The 20,004-nt window shown below is 50.6% G+C and overlaps 1 protein-coding gene across 4 annotated transcripts in view; it reads right to left on the minus strand.

Annotated features, from left to right (window-relative positions):
• ZNF629 (zinc finger protein 629) overlaps positions 1-20,004 on the minus strand; it is a 37,450-nt gene that overhangs the window by 5,865 nt on the left and 11,581 nt on the right. For 2 of the 4 annotated variants that reach the window (XM_078345165.1, XM_035267436.3), the window contains exon 2: positions 88-193. In XM_078345165.1, the coding sequence (XP_078201291.1) occupies positions 88-160 (73 nt within the window). In that variant the 5' untranslated portion in view covers positions 161-193. Of the gene's footprint in view, positions 1-87; positions 194-2,293; positions 2,441-2,655; positions 2,817-20,004 lie in introns of those variants that run through there. The other 2 variants (XM_009009458.6, XM_035267435.3) reach the window with 2 other exon arrangements.

Raw genomic sequence — 20,004 nt, forward strand, 5'->3', positions numbered from 1 at the left:
CCCCTGCGTGTCCCCCAGAGTCTAGGCCCCTCCCTGAACCAGGGCCACCATCTTGCCGGGACTGAGGCCCCTTCTTGTGTCCCTCACCTCTGTGAGCATCGTTGGGGCTCTGTTCTGGACCCTGCAGATCCGGGCCCCACAGCGCAGTCTCCGGCTCCATTCCAGAGCTCAGGACTGCAGTGTTCCAGGGACCCTGCGGGGGAAGAGAGTGATGAGCACACACTGGGAGCTGATTTTGCACTTTGCTTTACTCCCTCTGAACCTCGCTCCTGCCCTGCCCTGCCCCATTCCTCCTTGTGTGAGCTTCAGTGTCCTCCCACCCCATTTTTCTGGGCACGGGTTGTGGCCCCCTTCCCCTGCGGGCCTGATTCCAGCTCCAGATCTTAAGATCACAACTAAGCAAGCAGGTGAATTTAAGAGTGTAATTAAAAACTCATCACTCATAAGCCTTTGAACCCAGACTGGGGGCTGGAGCTGTCTCTGACATCCACAAGGGAAGGAGGTTTTCACCCCACACTTCTGATGCCCAGAGGCTGGGAAACCTGTTATTTTGCTAATCAGAGAAAGCTCATTAAGACTCTAATTTTCCTCCTTAATGGGGCTGCTAATTGAGACCAATAAACTTTTCCCTTCTGTGCTCCAAAGAGAACCGAGGCTGCCTGAGACACTTAAAGGGTTAAAAAAAAGTTTCCCAGAGGGGATAGGCCCCTCTAAAAGGACTGGGGCACTTTCCCGTTATCCAAGCACAGAAAGAGGGTCAGGCCAGAGGTGGGGGGAGGGAAGTTTAAAGCTGCCAGGAGCGTCTGCAGGAACCACCCAGAGGGAGAGAAAAAGGAAGAAGGGGAGAATGGACGTTGTGTGAACACTGCAGGGGACACAGCACCTGTCATGGTATCATTTCTCTCACCCAGTTCTCCCACAGCCTGGTAAGGAGACCCAGGACTCAGGCTGTCCATTTTACAGATTAGTACATCAACGCCTGGGGAGACCTCTCCAAGGTCAGGGCTGAGAAGTGGCAGAGCTAAGATCACAAAAGCGGGGCTCCCTGTCTCTGAGAGCATGAGGTGACCTTGGGAGTCATGTGAAACTCTCATGCTTGTGGGAGGCTGGCAGGAGACAGGTGATGAGGACAGCTCACGGGGAGCCTGCTGTCAGTGAGAATAGGCTGGAGAAATTCCTGGAGCCCAGAGGTTTCCCAGGCTAGAAAAGGAGTTGGACCCAGTGACTAGGCCTGTGGGTCTGTGCCCATAAGCTGGAGCTCTACTCCCTACCGAAGCCCTCCTATCCCCACTCCCACATGAACTGTCCTTCCACTCCTTTTGTTCTGTTTTGTTGAGGCTATTTCCCAAGCCTAGGATGGCCCTGACATGGAGTAGGTGCTCCAGAAACTTTGTTGAATGAATGAGTGAAATGTTCCTAGCCCCTGGAACACCTGTTTGGTCTAATGCCTTTAAAGATCAGTTTGCAAGGGGATGGCAGCAAATGAGCAGGAGTTCCAAAGTGGCCCCCTGGTGAAAAACAGCCGACTGTCACTCCAAAAATAGTGAGATGAGTCCAGGATGAGGGAACAGGGCCACAGGAACAAAGCACTAGGAGGACGTCCCACACAATTTACACCCTTGGGAGAATTCTGGGGTGGGGCCTGGAAACTTTGGATGGCTGTGTAGGGTGGGCGCTGTGTGCACAGGGGCACTGGGGCTAGGGAGACATGGCAGGAGGCAGCCGAGAGGTGAACAAGGTGAAGCAAGACGGGCTACACCCTGCCAAAGAGCAGTAGGAGAGAGAAGTTAGCATTTAGGAAGTAAATTAATTTCTTCATCTCTGCAGCTACTTAAGCTTGGAGAATCCCCCTCCCCAGCCTGTAAGTGTCTTTGGGATGGTGGAAGAGGAGACCTCTGCCACGCTGGGGGCTGGGGGCTGCCTGATGTCCCATCTGGGAAGGATGCCCTGCTGTGTTTGCTGGGGACAGGTAAGAGCTTGTGGACATCGATGACCTCCGAGAAATTCCCACCCAGCGATAGGAGGGAAAGGGTTAATGACAGGGCTGGCACAGAGCATGGAGGTGGGAAGACTGAGGGAGGCCAAGGCGCTGGGAGTCCAGGCGCCAGGCACGCCAGCCTGAGACCTCGCGATGGCCTCGCTGCAGAGGGAGGGAAGGAGGAGCCGCCTCCAGAGAGGTGTGGGGAGCGGCCCAGGGTGACCCTGACATGGAGGCGGTGGGAATGCGGCCGCCCGGCTCGGCCCCCCCCCGACTGCCTGCACCACCCAAACTTCTGTTCCCCGGAGCCCTGACCCCGTCCCGCTGCTGATCCAGAGCCTGGGCATCTCTGCCCCCACCCCCGGCCCCCAGGTGCTGGCTCCTTCCAGCACAGCTGGGCTCCTCCAGGGCTGCGCTGGCAGCGCCGGCCCCCGGCCCCGGCCGATCCCTCTTCCCAGAATCCCCAGGCTCCCCTCCCCCGCCGCCGACCCCCGCGCTTCCCAGAATCCTCGGCCCTCCGCGCCCCCCGCCCGCCCCCACCCCCGGCCACGGCCCCGGGCGGGGTGGGGGGCTCAGGCCCAGCCTCCGGGCCCCCGCCTCCCAGACCCCATTGTTCCCCGGCGGTCGTCCCGGGCCCTCCAGGCTACCCCCCAGGAACCCAGGCGTCCCCAACTCACGGCTCTGGGGTCTGGGAAAAGCTGGAAGGCGGAATCCAGCCCCAGGGGACTTAACCCCTTCAGTGCCCTGCCTCGGGGGATGGGCTGGGCGCGGAGGACTCTGGGGTCCTTCTCAAGGGGTGATTCCAGGCTGAGGACCCGGGGACCAGTTCAGGGTGACTGGGACGGAGCAGGAAGTGACCCCAGCTTCCCGGGCCCCTCTAGCCTGGAGTCAGAGCATCAGCTCTATGGGATTTAACCCTTTGCCTCCCGCAGCCTGGGGAAAAAAGGGGACAGCCGTGAGAGCAGGGAGGAGGCTGGGAAGCCGCCTCTGTCCCTGTCTCCAGTGGGAGCAGGCAGTGTAGGCGTCTGGGGCAGCCCCAATGCCCGCGAGGGTCCCTGGGCTGCTGGCCGCTCTCCATCTCGCCAGGGCTGTGCTGGCCGCGCCCAGAAAGCCCTATCTCAGATTTGGAGGCTGCTGGTCCCCTGAGACCAGCCTTTGTTTGGACTAACCCTGAGATGGGGCTGGGATGGCAGCATGGTCTGGCAGGGCAGACCTGAGAGGGAACACCCTACCGACTAAACATGGCCCCAGTGCTTGATAGAAGTCATGGCTGCACGAGTTGGGGCTGCAGGGACAAGCACAGCCGGGAAGGATTTGTGACAGCCTGTGTCCCAGCCCCTCTTCCCTAAACACCTCCCCTCAAAGGAGGAAACTGAGGCTCACGGTGGCAGGAAAGAAGCCAGTGGGGTTTCTCTGGCCCAGGAGGGAGAACCTCTTTCCCCATAGCTCAGAAGGCACCTGGCTCACAGCAGAAGGAGCTTTAAAAACCCAGGAACACTGGTGGCCCCGCAACGTCCAAGTTATCTGTGTTGGCAGTTTTTATAGCCTTTCTCTCTTGTCTTCCTTATCACAATCCCATGGGGTGAGGTTGCCCATCATCCCTATTTCACAGGTGAGGAAATGAAGGTATGAGATGCAAGTGATGTACTTAAGGCCACCTTATTCTTTTAGTTGAACACACTGTATTATTATTCCTGGGGACTGTGGTCCACACCAAGGTGGGCATACCTCAGAGAAGCATGGGAGTCAGGCTTTCTAGCCTTCAGAAGTTTGGTATTGTGTGTGTGTTATAGACACAGAGGAATCCTGGGAGCGTGCAAAGGGCTCTGTCCAGAGACTGACGGGTCTGGGGGAAGAGCAAACCAAAGTCAGTAATTACTAAAGGTGGCCAGGCGCCGTGGTTTATGCCTGTAATCCCAGCACTTTGGGAGGCTGAGGTGAGTGGATAACCTAAGGCAGGAGCTCAAGACCAGCCTGAACAACATGGTGAAACCCCATCTCTAATAAAAATACAAAAAATTAGCCAGGTGTGGTGGTACATGCCTGTAATCCCAGCTACTTGGGAGGCTGAGGCAGGAGAATCACTTAAACCTGGTAGGCAGAGGTTGCAGTGAGCCAAGATCGTGCCATTGCACTCCAGCCTGGGCAGCAAGAGTGAAACTTCATCTCAAAAAAAAGAAAAGAAAAGAAAGCAAAAGAAAATGCTAAAGGCAGCTGGGTGCAATGGCTTACACTTGTAATCCCAGCACTTTGGGAGGCCGAGGCAAGTAGATCACTTGAGGTGAGGAGTTCGAGACCAGAATGGCCAACATGGTGAAACCCCGTCTCTACTAAAAATACAAAAATTAGCTGGGTGCAGTGGCTCATGCCTATAATCCCAGCACTTTGTGAGGCCAAGGCAGGCAGATCATTTGAGCCCGGGAGGCAGAGGTTGCAGTGAGCCGAGATTGAGCCACTGTACTCCAGCCTGGACAACAGAGTGAGACCCTGTCTCAAAAGAAAAAAAAAAAGAGGGAGGGAGAGAGAGAGAAAAGAAGGGAGGGAAAGAAGAGAAAAGAAATTGCGAAAAGACAGGTCTGGTGGCTCATGCTTGTAATCCCAGAACTTTGGGAGGCTGAGTCAGAAGGGTCACTTGAGCCCAGGAGTTTGAAGGCTGGGCCACATAGTTAAACCTCACCTCTATGAAAAACTTCAAAACAATTAGCCAGACATGGTGATGCATGCCTGTGGTCCCAATTACTTGAGGGGCTGAGGCAGAAAGATCACTTACTTTTGGTAGGTGGAGGCTACCGTGAGCCATGATCACACCACTACAGCCTAGGTGACAGAGTGAGACCCTGCCTCAAAGAAAAAAAAAAAAAAAAAAAAAGCAGGGGGGTGGCCGGGCAGGCAAAGTGGGTCATACCTGTAATCCCAGCACTTTGGGAGGCTGAGGTGGGCAGATCACTTGAGGGCAGGAGTTCAAGACCAGCCTGGCCAACATGGTGAAACACCATCTCTACTAAAAATACAAAAAAAATTAGCCGGGCATGGTGGCATGCACCTGTAATCCCAGTTACTCAGGAGGCTGAGGCAGGAGCACTTAAAACCCAGGAGGCAGAGGTTGCAGTGAGTTGAGATCGCACCACTGCACTCCAGTCTAGGCAACAGAGTGAGAATCTATCTCAAAAAAAAAAAAAATTAAATTTTTAAAAATTAAAAATTGCTGGGCATTGTGGCTCATGCCTGTAATCCCAGCACTTTGGGAGGCTGAGGTGGGAGAATTACCTGAGGTTGGGAGTTTGAGACCAGCCTGGCCAACATGGTGAAACCCTATCTCTACTAAAAATACAAAAATAGCTGGGCATGGTGGCATGCACCTGTAATCCCAGCTACTCAGGAGGCTGAGGCAGGAGAATTGCTTGAACCTGGGAGGCAGAGGTTGCAGTGAGCTGAGATAGCACCACTGCACTCCAGCCTGGGCAACAGAGCAAGACTCCATCTCAAAAACAAAAAAGAAAAAAAATTAAAATAGAATTTCCTGCTTCTTTGGAAAATCCAAAGATGTGGCAAGATTATCCTCATTTTCACATCAGTAACTGGTTGTGGCTGGACAGCTTCCGTCTTTACCTGGCACCAACCTGCCAGCTGGTCACCATCCCTATCACTCCTCTGTGTCCTCAACCCTGAGACTGAGGTGGCTTCATTATATAAACGGTTCTTCACTGCTAATGTTCTAACCCCTGTTTAGCTGTAGGTATAGATTCTGGACCAGTTAGTCTATGTCTCCCAGGTTCAGAGTAATTTTTAATTTTTAGAGTCAGTGTCTTCCTGTCACCCAGGCTGGAGTACAGTGGCATGATCATAGCTCACTGCAGCCTTGAATTCCTAGGCTCAAATCTTCCCACCTTAGCCTCTCAAGTAGCTGAAAGTACAGCTGCATGCCACCCTGCCTGGCTAACTGAATTTAATATTTTTTTGTTCCTTACAAAACTTCTTCCTGAATATTTATTTATTTATTTATTTTTGAGATGGAATCTCACTCTGTCACCTAGGTTGGAGTGCAGTGGAGCAGTCTTGGCTCACTGCAACCTCTGCCACCTGCCCTCCTGGTTCAGCAATTCTCCTGCCTCTGCCTCCTGAGTAGCTGGGATTATAGGCACCTGCCACTGTACCTGGCTAATTTTTGTATTTTTAGTAGAGACAGGGTTTCATCTTATTGGCCAGACTGGTCTTGAACTCCTGACCTCTTGATCCACCTGCCTCGGCCTCCCAAAGTGCTGGGATTACAGGTGTGACCCACCGCACCTGGCCAAGTTGTAAATTTTTTTGTAGAGGTAGGATCTCACTATATTGCCCAGACTGGTCTCAAACTTCTGGATTCAAGCTGTCCTCCTACCTTGGCCTCCCACAGTACTGGGATTACAGGCATAAGCTACCACGCCCAGCCCCAGAGTAACACATGAGGATGGTGCCTACCGACATAGTTGCATTTATTGATCACTAATTGTGCACTAGATGCTGTTCCAAGCGTTTGCATGTAGCAACTCCTTAAACCTCCATGAGTCATGGCACTAACATTGTTTATCAGCCCAGGGACAGAAAGGATAAGTCACTTGCACACAGGTTACCACTGGCTGGGCTGGATTTAAACTCAAGCATGCTGGCTTCAGAGCCACTGTGGATCCTAAACATGCCTCTCCTGCTCAGATAGGCCCAAGCATGTCCGGGACCCAAGGGTGAGCCTCTCAGTCCCTCCGTCCTCTCCCTCAGAATTGGAGAGAGGAGCTGGGAAGGGCAGGGCACTCCCATCTGGGCCTCCAGGAACAGTCGGTGTTCTGCTCCTAGGGACATAAAGGCTGCCATGTCCTCTTGCCCACAGTCAGCTGGCATTGCAGCCATGGTGGTGACCCACCTGGCAGGGGAGCTCTTGCAGGGATGAAGAGGGTCCCACCCCCAAACCTGTCATGAACAACTTGCCCAATGTTCTTAGTTAATGGGCCTTCTGCCCAGAGGGGCTGCAAGAACAGTGAGTTCCTGGCCAGGTGCGGTGGCTCATGCCTGTAACCCCAGCACTGTGGGAGGCCAAGGCGTGCAAATCAGTTGCAATCAGGAGTTCAAGACCAGCCTGACCAACATGGAGAAAATCCGTCTCTACTAAAAATACTAAATTAGTCGGGCATGGTGATGTTTACCACAGCTTCTCGGGAGGCTGAGGCAAGAGAATTGCTTGAACCCAGGAGACAGATGTTGTGGTGAGCCAAGATCATACCATTGCACTGCATCCTGGACAACTCGAGTGAAACGCCATCTCAGAAAAAAAAAAATTAGCTGGGCGTGATGGTGGGTGCCTGTAATCCCAGGTACTTGGGAGGTTGAGGCAGGAGAATCGCTTGAACCCAGGAGCTGGAGGTTGCAGTGAGCTGAGATGGCACCACTGCATTCCAGCATGAGCAACAGAGCAAAACTCCATCTCAAAACAAAAAACAAACAAAAAAACTTTAGTGACGTCCTGGAGGTAGACCCGGGTCTAAATCCTTCATCCTCACTGGCTGGTGTGGTCTTGGGCAACTCTTGGAGATTCAGCTTCCTCTTCCTTGGGAAGATGAGCCTTGGTACCCAAGGGACAGAGGAGTAAATGAGGTAATGCATGTCCAAGCATTTGGGAAGAATGTGTTTCTTCTCCCAAAGGAGGCGACCAGTGGAGCTGGGTTGGCCTCACTCTTCCTTGTCTGAGCCCACATCCTCCTCCTGGTAGGCAAGAGATAGAGGATTCTCAAAGCCACTTCCTGAGATGACAAGCTCCAACCTCTGAGCTCTGACCAGGGACACAATAGAGGGCAGGATGGTGATGCTGGAGGGATCCATGCTGTTCCACACCTGAGGCGCCCTCTGAAGAGAGTCTCACTGCAGGCAGGGGACGCTGTGGATAGGCCTCCTTCCTCAAGACATGTTAGCCACAGGTGTGCTGGCAGCTGCTTTTCAGAACTGCAGTCCTTAAATGTGGGGTGAGAGCTGAGGCTGAGGACTGGTAGGTCCCTCTCACCTTGGGATTTCATGATCAGTCACTCCTCTGCCCAAAAACCTACCATGTCTCCATAATGCTTCACACATCAGACCTCCTGCCCTCCTGGTGCCTGCTAACAGCTGCATTTCCCACAGCTCAGACCTGTGCCCTTCCCTTATGTTCTCTTCCTGAGAAATCTCAGTGTGGCCAATTCGCAAATCCCTAGATGTCTACTGCCCAGCCCCTAGCCCTCTCCTCACCCCCACCCCCCTGCTTTTTTTTGAGACAGTCTTGCTCTGCCACCCAGGCTAGAGTGCAGGGGCACCATTTCGGCTCACTGAAACCTCCACCTCCTGGATTCAAGCGATTTTCTTGCCTCAGCCTCCTGAGTAGCTGGGATTACAGGCACACCCGCCACCACACCAAGATAATTATTGTAATTTTAATAGAGATGGGGTTTCACCATCTTGGCCAAGCTGGTCTTGAACTCCTGACCTCATGATCCACCCGCCACAGCCTCCCAAAGTGCTGGGATTACAGGTGTGAGCCACCACTCCTGGTGTACCCCTGTTTTTAAGACAGCATCTGACTCTGTCACCCAGGCTGGAGTGCAGTAGCACAGTCACAGCTTACTTCAGCCCTGACTCCCAGGGCTCAAATGGTCCTCCTGCCTCAGCCTCCTGAAGCTGGGACTACAGGCATGCACCACTTCACCCACTTAATTTTTGTATTTTTTGTAGAGATAGGGTCTTGCTCTGTTGCTCAGGCTGATCTCAAACTCCTAGTCTTGAACTCCTGGTCTATAACTCCTGACCTCAAGTGATCCTCCCACCTCAGCCTCCCAAAGCACTAGGATTAAAGGCATGAATCACCACCTCCTCGCCTTGTTCTTTCTCTCCATTTGCCTAACAAATCTTTCCACTAGACCATCACCACAGATTCACCAGCTCCATTGCCCTACACTACACCTAATTATTCGCTCCCCAAGGCCAGAGGGATCCACCCCTTTCATCAATAGGTCCTGAGGCCTGTGGCACTCCCACTACTCTCACCTCCCTACCCCAGGCCACTGGAGTCTTCAGGTCCTCATTCCTGAATCACTGTAGTGACTTTCAAATGGGTTGTCCCACTTCAGCGCCCTTTACTTCTCCCTGCCCATCTGGTGCCCCGTGGATCTTCCTAAAAGCACTGCTGTGTTCCCCTTCAGAACCCTCCATGGTCCTTACTATCAGTAGAGGACTTAAACACAGATTGTACTTTTTGAAATCATGGAATTTTTACATTTTTAAAGTCAACATAACTTTAAGCTATTAAAAAATATATAATTGGGTAAATAAATGTATAGGCCAGGCAAGGTGGCTCACACCTGTAATCCCAGCACTTTGGGAGGCCTAGGTGGATGGACAACCTGAGGTCAGGAGTTTGACACCAGCCTGGCCAACATGGTGAAACCTAGTCTCTACTAAAATTTAAAATTAGCCAGGCTTGGTGATACATGCCTGTAATCCGAGCTACTTGGGAAGATGAAGCTGGAGAATCTTTTGAACTCAGGAGGCAGAGGTTGCAGTGAGCTGAGATTGTGCTCACTGCTATGCACCAGAGAGTCACCCAGGCTGGAGTGCAGTGGTGCCATTTTGGTATACTGCAACCTGTGCCTCCTGGGTTCAAGTGATTCTCCTACCTCAGCCTCCTGAGTAGTTGGGATTACAGGTGCACGCCACCACACCCGGCTAATTTTTGTATTTTTAGTAGAGACAGGGTTTCAACATGTTGGTTAGGCTGATCTCGAACTCCTGACCTCAAGTGATTTGCCCGTCTCAGCCTCCCAAAGTGATAGGATTACAGCCGTGAGCCACCACACCCAGCTGGTTTATTTTCAGACACAGTTACAAGGTTACCTATGAAGTTGAAGTTGTGCAGCCTTTCTCTAGTTATATAAAGCTTCAGATATTTAAAGAACACCTTCAAGTGGGTCCCATAAAGGAGAGGAGGGAATTTTACAGTTTTGTTTGTTTCGTTGTTTATATCTTGCTTGGTTTCAAAAAGGACATGAAGCATTTACAGAGCCACATATTACCCGACAGGTGCCTGGCATCTGATCCTTACTGACTCACGGTTGCTGAATCTTGGCCATTGTCATTACTGACAGTAGCAGTAGTAGTGGAGTAAGTAGTATGATTAAGACAACTGAAATGGCAAGGGGAATTAAAGGGGGAATTATAACACGAAGCTAGTGTTGGTACACAAAACATATGCTATATGCAGATTGGCTGATCTTTCTAGAGACGTGTGCAAATAAATACTGGGTCTGCAATTCATGTGGTGCATCCAGGGAAGATCTCCTGTGGGTCTTCAGCAAATGAATGTTTTGTGATGCACAGGGCCACATCTTCAACCCCATCCCCTATTTCTGGATCCAATCTAACTTGGACATGGATGGACAAACAAAGCCCCGGTGATGTATGATACTGAGTATGGCTGCCATGAATTTGATAGTCATGCTTTTAAAGCCGCCATTACTGGCCAGGTGAGGCGGCTCACACCTGTAATGCCAGCACTTTGTGGGGACCAAGGCAGGAGGATCACTTGAGGCCAGGAGTTCAAGACCAGCCTGGGCAACATAACAAGACCCTAGACTTCTAAGAAAAAAAGGAGGGGGCCTAACAGATGACCTGCAGCTAGACCAGCTTGACACCAGCACAGCTTGACTGCCCCTATAGGCAGGCTTGCTCGAAACCTAGTGGGCAGCTCTAAGAGTACAAAAGCAGGCTGGGTGCCGTGGCTCACACCTATTATCTCAACACTTGGGGAGGCTGAGGTGGGAGAATTGTTCGAGCCCAGGAATTGGAGGCTGCGGTGAGCTATGACTGCACCACCGTACTCCAGCTGGGGTGACACAGTGAGGCCCTGTCTCTACAAAAGAGAAAAAAAGGAAAAGAGCAAACAAACAGCAAAACTTCCAAATATTATCCTCTTAGAGTATGAAACAGAAATCATCATCTTACTGGTTGGATATTTCCAGGGCCACTGTGTTTCATTCTCTCTGGCCCCTGGAGCTGAGCAGAGAGGAGATACTGTGTATCTGTGGAGTAACTCCATAGGGCCAAAGGTTACAATTTGTCCTGGTTTTTCTTAGACTTCACCCATGCTTAAAAAATTCTTTTGAGATGGAGTCTCACTCTGTCACCCAGTCTGGAATGCAGTGGCACAGTCTCGGCTCACTGCAATCTCCACCTCCCAGATTCAAGTGATTCTCCTGCCTCAGCCTCCTGAGTAGCTGGGATTATAGGCACGTGCCGCCACACCTGGCTTTTTTTTTTTTTTTTTTTTTTGAGACAGAGTGTAGTGGCAAGATCTCGGCTTACTTCAAGCACTGCCTTCTGGGTCCAGATGAGTCTCCTGCCTCGGCCTCCCAAGTAGCTAGGACTGCAGGCAGGCACTATCATGCCTGGCTAATTTTTGTATTTTTAGTATAGATGTGGTTTTACAATGCTGGCCAGGCTGGTCTTGGAAATCCTGCCTCAGCCTCCCAAAGTACTGGGATTACGGTATCTCATGATCCACCTACCTCAGCCTCCCAAAGTGCTGGGATTACAGGCATGAGCCACCACACCTGCCTCATTTTTATATTTTTAGTAGAGATGGGGTTTTACCATGTTGGCCAGGCTGGCCTTGAAGTCCTGACCACTGATGATCTACCTGCCTTGGCCTTCCAAAGTGCTGGGATTACAGGCATGAGCCACCATGCCTGACCTAACCAGTGCTTTAAATTTGACATTCTCTAGATCATCTACTGGGTTTAAGGCTGGAAGATATGATTTGTAATAGTGGTTTTATTTATTCGTTTTTGTTTTTGTTTTTTTCCTGAGACGGAGTCTCGCTCTGTCGCCTAGGCTGGAGTGCAGTGGTGAATCTCAGGTTTAGGCATTTCTCTGCCTCAGCCTCCCAAGTAGTTGGGATTACAGGCGCGTGCCACTATACCTAGCTAATTTTTTTGTATTTTTAGTAGAGATGGGGTTTCACCATCTTGGCCAGGCTGGTCTTGAACTCCTGACCTTGTGATCCACCCACCTTGGCCTCCCAAAGTGCTTACAGGTGTTAGCCACTGTGCCCAGCCCTATTTATTCATTTTTTGAGCCAGGCTGGAGTGCAGTGGCACAATCCAACCTCGACCTCCCAAGGGCCAAGCAGTCCTCCCACCTCAACCTCCGGAGTAGCTGGGACTACAGGTGAGCACCGCCACAACCAGATAACTTTTACACTCACAGACTTATCACTCAGTTTTTTTTTTTTTTTTTTTTTGAGACAGTCTTGCCCTGTCGCCCAGGTTGGAGTGCAGTGGCACGATCTCAGCTTACTGCAACCTCCATCTCCTGGGTTCACGTGATTCTTCTGCCTTGGCCTCTTGAGTAGCTGGGACTACAGGCATGTGCCATGGCACCCAGCTAATATTCATATTTTTAGTAGAGACAGGGTGTCGCCATGTTAGCCAGGATGGTCTCGAACTCCTGGCCTCAGGTGATCCACCCGCCCGGTCTTCCAAAGTGCTGGGATTATAGGCATGAGCCACCACACCTGGCCTGAAATACTGTTTTTAACCTAAGAGATTATTAAATATAATTATCTGCTATGTGGAGAAAGAGGCACTCAAACATTAGTAAGGGTATACATTTGCACTTCTTCTTTGGAGAAAGATTTGGCTGCACTGATCAAGGTTCAAAATGTCCACACCCTTTGATGCAGCAGTTCCACTTCTAGATCCCACAGGCATGGTCACACATGCACACAGAGATTTATTTACGTACTACCGTTTCCACTGAAATGTTTTTTATAGCAAAAGACTGAAAATAACCTATGTCCACTGTAGAGTTGATTCAATAAATCATAGCATATCCACATAATGGAATAATTGGCTTTGAAAATAAAAGCAGCTATGTAGAAACTGACATGAAACATTCTCCAAAATAGGTTCTGATGTGAAAAAGGCAAGGGGAAAAGCAAGCATTACTGTGTGCCATCCATTCTGTGCTTTCTAAAAGGAGATGCTTGCATATGCATGGACTAGCTCAGAAAGACACAAGAAATTGGTAAGAGAGCTCAGCTCAGGAGGGGGAACGGGAAGTGGGTGGGCAGAAGCAGGAGGGAATCTTGCTTTTTTATACATCTACCTTTTTATACAGTTTGAATTTCTTTTAATCATGTGAATTCTTCTTCAGTTTGAATTTCTTTTAATCATGCGAATTCTTCTTCTTCTTTTATTTATTTATTTTTTTTGAGACAGCGTTCCCTTCTGTTGCCCAGGCTGGAGTGCGGTGGCTTGATCTCGGCTCACTGCAACCTCTGCCTCCCAGGTTCAAGTGATTCTCCTGCCTCAGCCTCCTTGGGACTACAGGTGCACACCACCATGCCCAGCTAATTTTTGTATTTTTTTTAGTAGAGATGGGGTTTCATCATGTTGGCCAGGATGGTCTTGATCTCCTGACCTCCTGATCCACCTGCCTCAGCTTCCCAAAGTGCTGGGATTCCAGGCATGAGCCACTGTGCCCAGCCATGAATTCTTTTTCAAAATATAAAAAGTGAAAAAGAGCTGAGGTGGGAGAATCTCCTGAGGCCAAGAGTTCAAGACCAGCCTGGGCAACATAGTGAGCCCCCCGCCTCCCATCTCTACAGAAAAATTTAAAAGTGAAGAAGAATGGCTGGGCATGGTGGCTCACGCCTGTAATCCCAGCACTTTGGGAGGCCAAGGTGAGCGGATCACTTGAGGCTAGAAGTTCGAGACCAGCCTGGCCAACATAGTGAGACCCTGTCTCTACTAAAAAAAAAAAATGCAAAAATTAGCCAGGCACAGTGGCATGTGCCTGTAGTTCCAGATACTCAGGAGGCTGAGGCAGGAGAATCACTGGAACCAGGAGGCATAGGTTGTAGTGAGCCTCGAGCAAGCCACTGCACTCCAGCCTGGGTGACAAAGCAGGACTCTGTCTCAAAAAAAAAAAAAAAAAAAAAATGGGGGAACTTCAGGTTGCATTGAATTATCTCTCGTGTAAACGGCCAGGGCAGTGAGTGTCTCGCAGAAGGTACACTAGGGCACCAAGAGGACTATGGCACAACCCTGGATTCAAAGACCATGCACACTTTTCTTTTTTTAGGGTCTTGCTCCGTCACCCAGGCTGGAGTGCAGTGGCTTGCTCTCAGCTTACTGCAACCTCTGCATCTTGGTTCAAGTGATTCTCCTGCCTCAGCCTCCCAAGTAGTTGGGACTATATGCATGAGCCACCATGCCCAGCTAATTTTTTTTTTTTTTTTTGTATTTTTATCAGACACAGGATTTCACCATGTTGACCAGGCTGGTCTCAAACTTCTGACCTCAAGTGATCAACCCCCCTCAGCCTCCCAAAGTGCTGGGATTGTAGGCGTGAGCTACCACACCTGACTGAGAATTTTTTTTTTTTTTGAGATGGAGTCTTGCTCTGTCTTCTAGGCTGGAGTGCAATGGCACGATCTTGGCTCACTACAACCTCCGCCTCCCGGGTTCACGAAAGTCTCCTGCCTCATCCTCCTGAGTAGCTGGGACTACAAGCACGTGCCACTATGCCTGGATAATTTTTTGTATTTTTAGTAAAAATGGGGTTTCACTATAATCCCAGCACTTTGGGAGGCCAAGGCAGGTGGATCACAAGGTCAAGAGATCGAGACCATCCTGGTCAACAAGGTGAAACCCCGTCTCTACTAAAAATACAAAAATTAGCTGGGCATGGTGGTGTGCGCCTATAGTCCCAGCTACTCGGGAGGCTGAGGCAGGAGAATTGCTTGAACCCAGGAGGCGGAGGTTGCAGTGAGCTGGGATCGCGCCATTGCACTCCAGCCTGGGTAACAACAGTGAAACTCCATCTCAAAAAAAAAAACAAAACAAAAAACGGGGCTTCACCATGTTTGCCAGAATGGTCTCAATCTCCTGACCTCGTGATCCACCTGCCTCAGTCTCCCAAAATGCTGAAATTACAGGCCTGAGCCAACATACCTGGCTGCCAGAGACAATCTGATGCAATGTGAAGCCCTCAGCCAGCAGGTAAGGAATCTGGGTTGTAGTCCTGACTAAACCACAACCTTGGAGCCCTCCTGAAAAAGCCCCACACTGTTCTCAGGGTTAGGATGCGGAGATGGCAAGATGGACAGTGCCCTGCTCCTCAAAGCTTACACCAGGCAGAGCCAGCGACATGGCCAAGGGCATGGCTGTGAGCAAGTTCTCACCCTAGGCCCTCCCTACTCTCTGGCTTGCTCTCTTCCATGACTGTCTAGCTGCTAAGTCTCTAGGGTTCAAGCTCTGCAGGGAATGAACGGAAGACAAGACAGGCCATGTCCTCCAGGCCTCCACAAACTCTACGAGCCTTTAGTACTAAACGCTGGAACTGAGTGGAAACTGCACAGAGGCCCCTTGAGCAGTGGAAGCAGGAAGAAAGGCAGCACAGAAGGTCTGTTCTTCAAGACTCCACAGGCTATGTGAACAGGGGGTTGGATGGTAATTGCTCTTGCATATAAGAGCGTGGTTTTATTTTATCCTTAAAACACAGTCCCTGTCTGTTTTCTGTCTTTGTCTAAAACTTGCTTCTTTTCAAAGTCACAAGGTCTTCTTTTTTTTTTTAGACAGAGTCTTGCTCTGTCACCTAGGCTGTAGTGCAGTGGCATGATCTCGGCTCACTGCAACCTCCGCCTCCCGGGTTCAAGCAATTCTCAGCCTCAGCCTCTCGAGTAGCTGGGATTACAGGCGCCCACCACCATGCCTAGCCTGGCTAATTTTTGTATTTTTAGTAGAAATGGGGTGCCACCATCTTGGCCAGGCTGGTCTTGAACTCCTGACCTCATGATCCACCCTCCTCGGCCTCGAAAAGTCCTGGTGTGAGCCACCTCACCCGGCCTCTTTTTTTTTTCTTTTTAAATTTAAGACAGGGTTTTACTTTGTCACCAAGGCTGGAGTGTGGTGGCATGACTACAGCTCACTGCAGCCTCGACCTCCTGGACTCAGGTGATCCTGCCACCTCAGCCTCCTGAGTAGTTGGGACCACAGGTACAGGCCACAACACCTGGCTTCTTATTTTATTTTTCCTTTGTAGAGTCTGGGTCTCCTTATGTTGCCCTCCTTGGCCTCTCAAAGTGCTGGGATTACAGGCGTGAGATCTTCTTTAAATGAAGTTGGTGGCTGTTCTGGGCCAACACCATTCATGATTGATTTTCATCCTGTTGTAGGAATTAGGTGATTTAGCACAGCTCAGAACTAACTAGATGTCCAAGTTTGATGCTTTAGTTTGGAATTCCCAGGAAAATTTCCCAAATGGAGATTCAGTGCAGAGGTGAGAGAAAATCGTGCACTCTGGAATCACGCGGCTTTGAGATCAAATCAGACTCTGACATATACTCAGTTATTAACCCGTTAATCCATAAAATGGGAATAATATTAACATTTCCCTTCACACAATTGCCCTGAGGTTATAGAGATAAGGTGTATAAGGAACCTAGCACACAGAAGGTCCTCAGTAAATAGCAGTTATTACTATCATTTTTAAAATCATGTTTCTTATTCTCATGTCTCAAACCCGACCCTCCACCAACAGTCCTTTCGTAGCAGAGTAAAAAAAAATGACATCTAGCTTTTATCCCCCCTCCAGACAGTGTCTCACTGTCACCCAGGCTGCAGTACAGTGGTGTGATCATAGCTCACTGCAGTGCCTCAAGCCCCTGGGCTCAGGCTATCCTCCCGTTTCGGCTTCCCAGTGCTGGGATCACAGGCGCGCACCACCACGCCGGGTCCAGCCGCTCTTCTGAGTGGTGCATTAATTAATGGAATCCTTACGGTAACCGCTTGTGAGGAAGAAAACTGAGATTCAGAGGTTGAATAACTTGTCGGAGGAGCTAAGCCATGAGGCGGATCGGGGCCCTGTCCCTAGAGTGGCTAGCGGCGACCACTCGGCCCTTCTCAGGAAGGAAGCGAGCGAACCCGTGGCGCTGGCCTCCCGGAGCGGAAGGGGTTATTCCCACTGAGACGCCGGTGCCCCCGCTCCTAGAGAGGCCCGCGGAGGGTGCCGCACTTCCGGCCTGGGTCCCGCTCCGGCTCCAGCTCCTGACTTGCGGCTCCCGGTCTGGCGCTCAGACCGTAGGAGGGGAAGGAGTCCCCCAAAGGCATCCCTGATCCCTGAATTCCAGCAAAGGAGGACCAGGCGCTGGGGAGGCAAGGAGAGGGCCGCGGGTCTGCACGGGGGCTGCGGAGCGCGAGTCTACCAGGACCTCGGCTGCTCGTGCCCGCGGAGCTCAGGCGACCTGAGGCTGGCCGAGGGAGCGGCCCTCTCCTGCCTCTTCTGGAAGGGTCCCCTCCCCGCCTCGCTGTAGACCCTGAACCCCCCGGGGGAGGACCCGCACTCTCCAACCTCCATCCTCCACCCTCCCGAGAGCCAGCCTGGGAAGGAGGGGATCCCAGCTCCTACTTAGAGGTGACTGGTTTATCAACACGGGCTCGTCCCACGTCGCTCAGCAGCGAGTAGCGGAGCTGGGGCTGCACCAAGGAGCTCAGACCCCGCTTCGTGTTGCTGTCAAGACCAGATTTTTGGGCCAGCTTCTCAACCTCAGCACGCCCGGCACCAAACTGCTTGGCGCCTCCTCTCAAGAGAGTGGGTTCATTCTTAGTAAACTCGGAGCCTCAGTTTTTCTCTTCTGCTTCGCTCCTCCTTTGACCATACTTTTAGGCTTCATCTTTTTTATCCAACCCGTCCTTCCAGTCCTCCCTTCGGCAGCCGCAAACCTGTGTCGAAACACCCTGCATCCCTGCCTGCCTCTCCCTATATTTCACCGGCAACTCCACTACAAGGAGTCCCCAAATCCTTGCCTCAGGCCACATTCCTGTTCCAAAAATACCTTTTATTGATTACTCGCAGCCTGTGAGTTCAAGTCAAAATTCCTTAGCTTGCCATTTAAGGCGATTTGAAACCTGGCTCAAGCTCACCTCTCTAACTTAATCTCTCTTGGTTTCCTAAGTAGAGGTCACAGACTGTCAGATGCAACTGGGAAATGTGTTTCAACTGGCCTGGAGATTTTTTTTTTTTTTTTTTTTTTAAAGATGGGGTTTCACCGTGATGGCCAGGCTGGTCTTGAACTCCTGACCTCAGGTGATCCACCCACCTCGGCCTCCCAAAGTGCTAGGATTACAGGCGTGAGCCACCTCACCAGGCCTCTTTTTTGTTTTTTTAATTGAAGCCAGTGACTGGGCGTGGTGGCTCAATCCTGTAATCCCAGCACTTTGGTAGGCCGAGGTGGGTGGATCACTTGAGATCAGAAGTTCGAGACCAACGTGGCCAATAACATCGTCTCTACTAAAAAATACAAAAATTACCTGGGCATGGTGGTGCATGCCTGTAGTCCCAGCTACTGGGGAGACAGAGGCAGGAGAATAGCTTGAACCTGGGAGGAGGAGGTTGCAGTGAGCCGAGATCAAGCCACTGCACTCCAGCCTGGGTGACAGAGTGAGACTGTATCAGAAAAAATAAATAAATAATTTGGGTTGGACCTGTTGCCTCACGCCTTTAATCCCAGCACTTTGGGAGACCTAGGTGGGCAGATCACCTGAGCTCAGTAGTTTGAAACCAGTGTGACCAACATGGAGAAATACTAAAAATACAAAATTATACTAAAAATACAAAATTAGCCGGGCGTAGTGGCGCGTGCCCGTAATCCCAGCCATTGGGGAAGCTGAGGCAGGAGAATCACTTGAAACTGGAAGGTTGTGGTGAGCCAAGGTCATGCCATTGCACTCCAGCCTGGGCAACAAGAGCAAAATTCCATCTCTAAATAACTAACTAAATTAGAGCCATTATTTATTTTAAAATTGTGAGATTTCATTTAGAAAACCTCAGATTTCCAGCTTTTTTTTTTTTTTAGTACAAGAGCTAGAAGCATTTTACTTATGTTCATGCACTCAGCAACTGGCTTGATCTGAGGAGTGGCTGCCCCCTTTATTTCTTATTTATTTATTCGTTTTGGAAACAGGGTCTTGCTCTGTCACCCTAGCTGGAGTGCAGTGGTATGACCTTGACTCACTGTATCCTCGATCTCCCAGGCTGAAAGCAATCCTCCCACCTCAGCCTCTGAAGTATCTGGTGTGTGCAGACACACACCACCACACCTAGATAATTTTAAATTCTCTTTTGTAGAGATGGGGTCTCTTTGTGTTGCCCAGGCTGGTCTTGAACTCCTGGGCTCAGGTGACCCTCTTACTTCGGCTTTCCAAAGTGCTGGGTTTACAAGAATGAGCCACTGTGCCTGGCCAAGCTGCTCCCTTTAGACCAGGCTTCATCACAAAGTTTGCCGGAGTCCCCACTACTCCCCAGTACTTTCCTGACTCAGAGCCTGAGGATTAACTTGTACCGATGTTTTTCTTTCTCTCTCTCTCTTTTTTTTTTTTTTTTGAGACGGGGTCTTGTTTTTGTCACCTAGGCTGGAGTGCAGTGGTGCCATCTCGGCTCATTGCAACCTCTACCTTCCTGGTTCAAGCAATTCTCCTGCCTCAGCCTCCCGAGTAGCTTGGATTACAGGTGCCTGCTACCACGCCTGGCTAATTTTTTTGTAATTTTAATAGAGATGGGATTTCACCATGGTGGTCAGACTGGTCTCAAACTCCTGACCTTGTGATCCACCTGCCTCAGCCTCCCAAAGTGCTGGGATTACAGGCGTGAGCCACCTCGCCCTGATGTTTTTTATAGAACAGAGAAATGGATTTTTGGAACCTGTGTCAATCAAAAGCACATTAGTGGAAGGTAGACCAAGAGGTGCATGTGTGTAAAAGACAAATTTCAGAGAGTGTGCACTCAGCCTCCTTAAGAGCTTCTCAGATATTTTTTGGAAAGGGTCTCACTCTGTCACCCACCCAGGCTGTAGCGCAGTGGTGGGATCATAGCTCACCACAGCCTCAAGTTCTCAGGCTCAAGCGATCCTCTCACCTAAGCCTTCTGAGTACCTGGAACTACAGGCATGTGCCACCATGCCTGGCTAGTTTTTTTTG

The sequence above is a fragment of the Callithrix jacchus genome, chromosome 12, assembly GCF_049354715.1.
Source record: "Callithrix jacchus isolate 240 chromosome 12, calJac240_pri, whole genome shotgun sequence".
Lineage (NCBI taxonomy): Eukaryota > Metazoa > Chordata > Mammalia > Primates > Cebidae > Callithrix > Callithrix jacchus.